A 10,494-nucleotide genomic window follows, 5' to 3' on the forward strand; every position below is an offset into this window, starting at 1 on the left:
GTTAGGATCAGAGGAGAGTGTAACAAGGGTGATGCCGTGGTGGGGGTCTGCTATAGACCACCAGACCAGGAGGAAGTGGTAGATGAGGCTTTCTTCAAACAGCTAGTAGAAGTTTCCCAATCACAGGCCCTGGTTCTCATGGGGGGCTTCAATCACCCTGACATCTGCTAGGAGGGCAATACAGCAGTGCACAAGCAATCCAGAAAGGTTTTGGAGAGTGTTGGGGACAACTTCCTGGTGCAAATGCTGGAGCGGCCAAGTAGGGGCCGTGCTCTTCTGGACCTGCTGCTCTCAAACAGGGAAGAATTGGTGGGGAACATACTAGTAGATAGCGACTTGGGCAGCAGCAACCACGAGATGCTTGAGTTCAGGATCCTGAAGAAGGGAAGGAAGGAGAGCAGCAGAGTACGGACCCTGGACTTCAGTAAAGCAGACTTTGACTCACTCAGGGAACTCATGGGCAGGATCCCCTGGCAAGCCAGACTAAGTGGGAGAGGAGTCCAGGAGAGCTGCCTGTACTTTAAAGAAGCCTAACTGGACTCTCCATCCTTGGAGGTTTTTAAGACCTGGCTAGACGAAGCCTTGGCTGAGAGAATTTCGTTGGGAGTGGTCCTGCTTTAAGCAGGGAGTTGAACTAGATGGCCTCCTGAGGTCCCTTCCAACCCTAATTTTGTGTGTTTCTATGATTTGGTTTGTGGAAGCCAATAATACTCAGAGAAAGCTAAAAAGAAAGTCTTAGATTTCTTGCTGGCCTATGTGCTGGATAGAAAGGCAAGCTTGACTAGTGTCATGACTTAATGAGATGTATGAAAAACCTTTTTTTTTGCAGATTTCTTATTCTTATATTAAGCTAATTGTCTCCTCATTGATGGAGATTAAATAGAAAAAAATCACGTACCACGCATTACTTTAGTTGTCTAAACATACATTAGCAAGATGTAATAATCTCTACTAATAGAAAGGTTTTTTTTACCCCTCATTTTCTCCTTCTTAACAACTCCTTTAGAAATACCCCCTATTTTTTCTGGTTTACCAACTCCATCCTCATTTTATACTCCCCTAGAGTGTGGTATGTCTCCTTAGCCTGTGGAAGTCTTAATATCATCACGTTGAAATACTATCTCTACATAAGCCAGAAGCAATATCACCATCAGGCCCTACTTACACCGAAATCAAAATGCTATTGGTCCCTACAACCCTACAGCTGGGCACCTGGCCAGGCAATCATACAACAGGTGGATACACTTCTTGGGATACTATGCCTTACCACAGAGTACCTCTTGCTCACATACTTTCACCCCTTGAATTATTTAACTTGCATTTTTTATTTATCTGCAGACTGTGCACATGCCTAACTTAGAAAAACATGTTTATAACTCTCAGTGAACCCAGTCAGCACTAACTGGACTTGCGTTCCCACATGCAAGGACCTGCCTAGCAGCTTCCTTGGCCTGTAATAGATTTTATATGAAACCATGTAGGAACTGTGGAAGTGCTTCTCATCTCAGGCACTGTCATCATCTTGTGCTAGCTAGTCATTTTCTTACTTTGTGCTGACAATCGCAATCAACAGCATCAGTAACCAGCAAACAACCTTAAGCATTCCCTAAGCAAATTTAGGGTCAGAAAAGTGACTTTAAATGGGACCATTTCTGTTAGTTCCTTTCCAAATTGCCCATATCCTTGGAGTCATACCTGCTACAATTTAATAGAAATATATTTTATTTCCACTCTAAAACATATTTGTGTAAGAGAGAGGTGGCTTGAACACCAATAAAATGGTTTTAATCTTCTTTTTCTGGACACCACCACCTAACCTTCAGGCACCAATTTCAGGCTGCCATAGTTATCAAAATGTATTATGATACCATAATAATGGTTTCCTTTTCGTTCAGTACATCTCTTCACCTGGAATTCCCAGACAGCTTTAAAAGGAGAGACCATCCAAGGCTCTGTTACCTCTTCACTGTCTGCCAGATGAGGACTTCGACTGATGTTTGTTTTGGACTTTGATTATTGTCTCACACATTTAAGCTAGGTGTGTGCATTGCACTTAGTGCCTTTCACCTCTTAGGGGCCTGACCAATGACTGTCCTATTACAACACTAAAAGCTTTCTTTGTACTTTCTACTTATTTTTCAGCTCTCTAATCTGTATCACTCAGGTAACAGCAGGTCTCACAGGAGCAAATAAATCAAATGCCACTGCAGCATTTCCTTTGTTCTTTAAAAACCAAATTGATTATTTTTTTTCTGAACTGAGGTCTTCCACTTCTCAATCCAAACAGTTTGTTTGAGCTAGTTTTAGAAGATGATATGGTTTGTATGATATGATTGTATGAAAATCAAATTTACTTTTCAAGTTCTGAACATTCTCAAGAACTTCCAAATTTCATCTGCCATTATTTAGGGCAAGTCTTGTGACACATATCTGTTCCTGTGCAGTTAATTCATGTGTTTTTTTCAATATATCTCATTATATGCTTAGGTTTAGCTTCATTTTTTCAAAAGGTTTGTCTGTTCCAAAGCTTTACCTTTGCTGCTTCCACCTAGCAGACACACCTTATGAGACTTATTTGCTCTTTCTTTTTTGTGGTTGTTTATGGTTCTTTCTTATGCCTTTCAAAGCAGGTCAAAGTTATTTCAATTTTTGCTACTCAACTACCTTTGCCTTCTCTGCACCATAACTTTTCTCCACACCCGAGTCTGCAACTATGAGAAATTGCTCTCCATTTTCTCTCAGATAAGACTACAGGAGTGATGTAGTTGTCATTATAAGTTAGGTTTAATCAATGATTGTTTGATTTTTTATCCTTCTTGTAGTCATTCCTTTTCTGCTGTCCCATGACCTATTTAGCTTGAATTTATTCAACTTGGATTCAAGTATTCTACCTTATTCCTATGGTGAGACTCCCATTCAGGTTATTGCTGGCTCAGGTATCAAAGTTGAACTAGGATAACTTAAAAATGAAAATATTTCACTTGTCTGTGGGCTTCAGCCACCTTATTGATACTGCTGAATAAACCTTGCATATCACTGAAGTCCATCTGCCACCTTTTCCAACTTTGAGGCCTCACTTTGGCTCCTGAATTTTACTGCCACCAAGATTTGTTGGGACTCAACTATTACTTAGTCATCTGCCCCCATCTCTTTGATTCTCTTCGTCAGTTGTTTCTGTAGCAGGGCTCTAACACAGTTCAAACCGATTAACAGGTTTCTCTCTGAACCAGGGGGAACCACCTGACTTCCTCTCTATATCTGCTTATGTCTTCTAGTTGGTACAACCTTTACCTTCAAAAAGAGAACCTGACATAGTTAGGGGTTAGGTTCTGTCTCTTTTATTTTTCCCCCACGGCTCTTGCATGTTTGGAGAATATTTCATGTGATCATGAAATAATATTCTCCTCCTATTGAAGGTGAATGAGCCAGCTTCCAAGGCCATCGTTGTGAGAGAAGCATGGTTACCCAGGGCAGTGTTACCCCATTGGAAGTTGGCAGCTCCCTTTCAATGCATTCTTGTTGGTATAGACTAGAGGATAGTTGTCTCTGTTCTGGAATTTCTTCTCCCACTCCTCAGGAAAGAGGCCATAGTTATCTGAGATTTTTTGATGCCCCAAGGAATCCTTTGAATTTTTTATTAAACCTATTCCTATTCATCTCTGCATATAAAGTCCATAAGGCCCAAATTATAATGGTCGTGTGTGGACGAAATGAGGGGCATGTGTGCATGCCAATTTAAAGTGGGCTAAATGCTTTTGTCCCACTTTAATAGTATTGGTGTTTGCACGCGTTGGTGGTGTATTGCGCATTAAATCCAGCCACTGTAGGAAACTCAGCAGCGTAACGTGCCTTTGGGGGCAGCAAACTAAAACTCCTCTGAGGAGTTTTAGTTTGCTGCCCCTAAGGCCGCGAAGTGAAGCACCGGGCTCTGTGCGGCTCCGTGGCTCTGCAGGAAGCCCTGCAGGCAGCCTGGCAGTAGCCTAGGAAGCCAGACTCTGCCCAAGAAAAGCGGCAAGTCTGACCCTGATACCCCCTCCCAGAGCCTGCCTGCCTGTCTGAGCTGGGTGGGGGCCCTGTGCTTCCCTCCGTGGCTGCGGCACCCCGGGACCACGCAAGCCAGGTGCCTGTGGGTGGCTGCCACTGGGGTGGGGGGGCACCGCTGCTGTAGAGGGAAGCACCAGCCCCTGCCCTTCAACCCAGGGACAGCTCCGCCCACCGGCAGCTCATCCTCCCCTCCCCACCACAGAGGCAGGTAAGTCAGGTGTGTGCATGACATGGGGGTTTAATCAGCCCTAAATTGAAGTGGTGTTATTAAAAACCCACCACTTCAATTTGGGGCCCCCATTTCATCTACACATGAAAGGCTCTTTCCTCCTTCTTAAACTAAACTAGTAGTGGTTTAGTTCCAAAAATAATATATCTTCTCTTATTAAAAAAAACAAACAAAAAAAAAGACTGATTGTTTGAATGCAAAGTGAAAAAATATTCTGTGTACTCTGTAGTATCCATTAAAGGAATCAAATGACTCCAACTAAAATATTCTACAACATCCTCTCCAGGCTATCACTCCATATCCAGGCATATCCATTTATTGAGGGTTTCCCTTTGACTTGATGACGGTTTGCTTTGAAAGTGTAATGCATAGCTTTTCTTGTAGCAGCCAGCACTTATAGTTATAAGTCCTTACTGGACAAACAAAAGTAAAAAATGTTTTATAAGCAAAGAAGTGCTTCTTAAGCAACTAAATAATAGAGTAATGAGAAGTCCTTGTGAAAACTGCCTTTCAAATGAAGAAGGGGAAGAACCTTTGAACTGTGCCAACACCCACAGCACAGAATATTAAAGCTCTACTGAGGAGGCACACTTCCACACTTGTGTAACTGGGGTTTTCCAACTAAACTGAAATCTTTAACTTTTCTCACTAATCTTCTATCACTATGACTTCTAACTGCTGCACTCCAGACCCCTGTTGTGGCTCTTTTACAGATTCTTGTAAGGCTCCAAGCAACTCTTACACCAAGAGCATCTCAGATTGTTCTTCTGACATAAAAAGCTGCCTGCCAACTAGCTTCTCAACTAGTAGCAAAGTGTCTGTTAGCAGTAGACCAGGGAGCTCCCTTGTTAATAGCTACCAACCAACTCCCTGCCTGCCCAGAAAATTGGTCAGACCTATGGGCTGCTATTCAGCTGGCTCTTATTGTGGCTACAATGAATCAATCTTCAATAGCAATGAGAAGGAGACCATGCAATTCTTGAATGACCGTCTGGCCTGCTACCTGGAGAAAGTGAGATTCCTGGAGCAGGAGAATGCTGACTTGGAATATAAGATCCGAGAGTGGTATGAATGTCAAACCCCGTATGTATATACTGATTTCAACTGTTACTATAAGATGATTGAGGAGCTCCAGCAACAGGTAATGGCCCAACAGAGAATTTTATAATCTATGCAAACAGCGGGTTGTTCTCAAGGCTGTAGGAATTCTGAAATCATTTCTTCCCTTTCTCAGAGGGCAAAAAGTGTGGATGATAAATTGTGATAGTGTGGAATCATGTTCTTAGCTTTCAGTAAGGATCTTTATTTCAGAGCTACCCTTAATCTTTTCTTTATATAAATCTATCACTTGTTTTGCTATTTATTACTATGGATTCTGATAGCAGCAGGAAAATGGAATTCAGGATCAAAGAATAACACTTTTTAATAATTGTGCTATGTATGTGCTTATGAGCATCCCTTCTTTAATGACCCTCTCTTTTCATTATATCTCAGAAGTGGGACATAGATAGGAAATATTACTTTTCTGTTCAGTTCTTCTTTGCTAGATGTTGTTCTGCATTCCATTGGTTTGTATTGATGAGTTATCAAGGCTCATCAACATGTACAGTTTTAGGCTAGGTACAGAGATTCAAAAAACCCAAAGTGGAATCGATGTAAGTTATATGGTTTTCTGTAAGTGGTGTAGTTTAGATTAATAGTTATAGTTAATAGTAAACAGAACATACAATTAATGTTCTGTTAACAGTTAACAGTTAATAGCAAACAGAACATACATTCACTCTTTGGTGTTGGGGGGCAAATCTTAAACTGGGTTTCACCATTTTTAAACAAGTCTATATGTGCCAAATTTCTGTCCTATCGCTGGCATAGACCAGCTTTCTGTGCCAAACTTCTGTTGTGTTATGGGTATAGACTGGTTTCTGATCACTAATACTGGTAAAAATGTAATGTCTGTACCTGGCCTTAAAGTGCATGGACCACAAGAGGTAAGGAGATTTAAATCCACTTGAAAGGTATGCATATTTTATTTTAGATCCATTGCTACTTTGTCAGGGAGCTAATCACCTAAAACATCAGGATGGAGGGAGTCAAATGATTCATCCCTTGCATCAGTCTTAGTGACTGCAGGCTTAGACTTTGTAGTACTTTGTGTTATACACCTCGCAATTATTGCACTCACAAATCAGAGTATGGTAAAAATGCTAGATCTCTGCCTCCTGTAGAAATACAAGTATTGAAAAATTCCCTTTAATTTATTTCAAGTGGATATTTTAAAATGTTTTATTGTTTACAGGAAACCTCTTATTTTCCAGATCTGCTGTGCTAAAGCTGATAATGCCAGGCTTTGTCTGGATGTTGACAATCTCAAAGTGGCTTCTGATGACTATGCTACCAAGTAAGTCTGGTACCAATTGGACTGTGAATCATTAGTTGACCCTCTAGGTCTCAGTTCAGGTTCCAGTTACCTTTTGTATATTAGGGAATTTTAAAATGATTGCATACTACAAGGTATATGAGACCGTTACTCTATTTGGGAGAAAAATCACTTACTTACGGACAAATTTTTATGTTTTCCACACAATTTTGGTGCTAACTCACTTGCATCTTTCTATATAAGAAATAAAAAAAAGAAATTAAGGCTACAAAAAGAGTTGGTTCTTTTATTACAAGAGGCAAGAATTTCTTAGGGTAATATCTTTTATTGGATCAACTGCATAGTTTGGACAGAGTTAGAGAAGCTTTCGAATGCAAGGCATTCATCAGGTCTGAGCAGTAAAAGCCAGCACAGCATAGTCAAAAACCAGAGGGGGGAGAGAATTATAAGAATTAATCTCATCATTTAATTCACTGTTTCTATTGTTCATGTTTGGTCATTGTCACATGTTGTGGTCCCATCTTTGGACCTTAGCAAATTATAAAACGTTATAGCATTTTCACCTAACAAGCTTTACTTCTGGTCCACTAAATAGAAAAGACTATATCAAGAAGTCTTACAAAGTGACTCTATTTTAGAAGGTAACACCATCTGCCATCATCTTTGCAAATAAAAAAAAAGGAAGAGGCAATCTTGTATTCCTCCAAATGAACAGCAAAATATCCAGTCTATAATCTGAACAGCGAGGAATCATTTTTTATCAAGAGCTAGACTACCTCAAAAACAAGAGTTGTCAATGTACAGAAAGAGTCAAGACATTTACAAATAATTCAAAAAGGACCAGTACAAATAAACTAAGAAGTAAACTTGAAAGAAAATTGTGCCTGTTCAGGCTTTGTTTTAAGGATTATTAGTTATTACTATGTTCTTGTCATTTAAAGGTATGAATACGAACATGGGCTTTGCCAGAGCGCTGAGGCAGACGTCAAAAGTCTGCGTAGAATTCTGGATGACCTGACCCTATGCAAGGCTGACCTGGAGACAGAGCTTGAGTCCCTAACAGAGGAGCTCCTCTGCCTCAGGAAGAACCATGAGGAAGTAAGATAGTAAGCCAAAACAGTTAGAATTTAAATGGTACAAAAGACCATTAAAATGCATGTATGCTGTGAAATCTGGCATGCATTTATTGGATGCAGAAGAACTAAAGGAACATTATAGTTGCAGAGGGATTTACAGAAAAAGATAATTGATTATTATCAGCCATTACAGCCATTATTCTTCTCCACAATGATGCATTTCCCTTTTTTGTTAGTACTCATTTCAGTAACAAATCCTCCTCTCTCTTTTGAGGAATCTCCCATATAAAAAAATCACTATTATCTGTCTAAATTCATATTGCCTTATTTTGACACAGCCCCAGATAGTCTTGTCATTTTGACAGTTTCTTTATAACCTAATGAGATCCACACTCAGTGTCTGCACTCAAAAGGAAATAGAAGATAATGTGCAATTTTCAAATACAGCCCATCAGGTCTCTGTATTATGGTAATTGTTTATTGCTGCTTACTTCAGAACATACTCATAGTAAAAGCCAAAAGGAACCATTTTCTTCCCCACCTCCAATTAACTTTTCCTGAACAGTGGAGAAATATTTTTTAAGTTACTCTTTTTCAGACTTGAGTAATGGAAAATAGATCTTGGAGAAGGATATACAGATAATTACCAGATCGGCTTCTATTTCTGTGTTAGGTTATAGCTGGGCTTGGTTAATCTCTGCTCAAGATATGAGAGCAAAGAGAGTCCCCTAAGAGGCTCAGGAAAAATTCCAGACAGTGCTATTCAGTGAGCAGTGAAAAAAACAGATCCCTTCTAAATATTTACTCTCTTGTTCTTCCTTCTCCATAGGAAGCTAGTCCACTTCGACGTCAGCTTGGTGACCGTATCAATGTAGAGTTGGATGCAGCTCCATCATGTGACCTGAACAAGGTCCTGGAGGAGATAAGATACCAGTACGAGACCTTAGTTGACAAGAACCAATGTGAAGTTGAGGACTGGTACCACACACAGGTGGGCATCTCATAGTAGACAAATCACCAAGAAATTCCAAGCTCAAAAGATACCCATCTACCTTTTAAAGTGGAGTTACAATTTCTGACTTCCCCCTTTCATCTGGCATGTATTTCAGATGGAGGAACTGAATAAGGAGGTGATCTCCAGTGGAGAACAGCTGCAGGGCTACCAAAATGAGATCATTCAGCTAAAACACACTGTTCAGGCTCTGGAGATCGACCTGCAGACCCAGCACAACCTGGTGTGTATTACTGTGAGCACTCTCAATGCCTTTGACATCCCTGAAAATGAGCACAGACCCATGTCTGACCTACAGCTGTAGTTGAAGTCCTAAGTCAGTGCTACTGCCTGTCCATTTATCTGTGTATCAGGATTCTCTTGTACTGAAACAGCAACCAGATTTCAGACATGTTTATGACAACTGCCTTTGTAGCACAGTAAAAAAAGACCCTGACCAGCCTCCTCTGGTGGCATGGATTTGAAATCAGGCACATAACACATGGACCTACCTGAACCTAGTCAATTAGGGCAATGACTCAACCAGAGTGCCACTAAGAGCTGCAATTTTCCAACAGGGTTCTTAAATCGATGCCAGGGTGCCTTGAGTCTAAAAATATTGAGAACCTCTGCCTTGGGGGATGATTATTTTAATCTCATATTGTCCCTTAGTTTGAAGGTGAACATCCCAGAAAATTGCTGCAACTTTGTAACATAAAGTTAAAAATCAGTGACAGGTCATCCAGGATTTTCTAATACACAAAATCAGACAGTGATACCTGAATAGGACTCCCTGCTGCATCTACATAAGACACTTTACTGCACATTAGACTGAGTTAATGCACATTAAAGCATCACCGTCTATACATGCACGGCTATTACTGCACATTAAATTAGTCTAATGCATCATTTGCTAGCACTAGCACATACAGGTACTAGAAAAATGGTGCATTAACTAATGTGCAGTAGCATATGTGTAGACACTGACTGGAAGCAAATTGCTTCTGGTCAGTCCAGGCAGCAGGGGACCACAATGGCTGCCTGGCTTAAACCCCCAAGGTCCAGGGGGCAGGGGATAGCTGTCCTGGCTCCAGGACCTGCTCCCTGCCAGATGCAGGAAGATTGCGGCTGGCTCCAAGCCCCAGGGCATGGAGGGAGCAGTCCTGGCTCCAGGGGCATTTCCCTCCTAGCTGCGGGGAGATGAGGATTGCAACCTTGCTCGATGGCGCTGGCAGAAAATTCAGGCGCATTACTTGCATGTGTAGACATACCCACTGAGTCTGTCTGACCCACTTTTTTCCCTCTCAGAACACTGCTCTGGAAAACACTTTGGCAGAAACAGAAACGCACTACAGCCAGCAGTTATCAGAGCTCCAGTGTCTAGTCAGCGATGTGGAAGTACAGTTGGCTGAACTTCGATCTGACATAGAGCACCAAGATGGCGAGTACAAGGTCCTTTTGGATGCTAAGTGCCAGCTGGATTGTGAGATCAGCGTGTACCACAGCCTGCTGGATGTAGAGGACTGCAGGTACATATAGTGCAAGCAACTGTTGGTCAAACTATGTACATAAACATTAGGGGTGTGCAAAGAGGGCTGTATTTGGTTTGGATTCAGCCCAATTCAGGGGACAATGATTTGATTTACTGATTCAGATGACTGTCCCGATTCAATTTGGCCGAATCTGAATATTTGATGCTGATTTGGAAAATGATTTGGCCACGGGGGGATCCTGGGTGCCACTCCAGACCCAGGAGGCACCGGGGGGGGGGGGGTTG

At 41.4% G+C, this 10,494-nt stretch overlaps 1 protein-coding gene across 1 annotated transcript in view; it reads left to right on the top strand.

Annotated features, from left to right (window-relative positions):
- The first annotated feature begins 5,228 nt into the window (after window positions 1–5,228).
- The window catches only part of LOC102376945 (keratin, type I cuticular Ha5-like), a 6,346-nt gene continuing 1,080 nt past the window's right edge, over window positions 5,229–10,494 (top strand). The window contains exons 1-6 of the mRNA XM_006022573.2: window positions 5,229–5,414; window positions 6,589–6,671; window positions 7,592–7,748; window positions 8,556–8,717; window positions 8,836–8,961; window positions 10,026–10,246. Coding sequence (XP_006022635.2) covers window positions 5,244–5,414; window positions 6,589–6,671; window positions 7,592–7,748; window positions 8,556–8,717; window positions 8,836–8,961; window positions 10,026–10,246 — 920 coding nt within the window. The 5' untranslated portion in view covers window positions 5,229–5,243. The remainder of the gene's footprint in view (window positions 5,415–6,588; window positions 6,672–7,591; window positions 7,749–8,555; window positions 8,718–8,835; window positions 8,962–10,025; window positions 10,247–10,494) is intronic.

This window comes from Alligator sinensis, unplaced genomic scaffold (genome assembly GCF_000455745.1).
Source record: "Alligator sinensis unplaced genomic scaffold, ASM45574v1 scaffold886_1, whole genome shotgun sequence".
Taxonomy (NCBI): domain Eukaryota; kingdom Metazoa; phylum Chordata; order Crocodylia; family Alligatoridae; genus Alligator; species Alligator sinensis.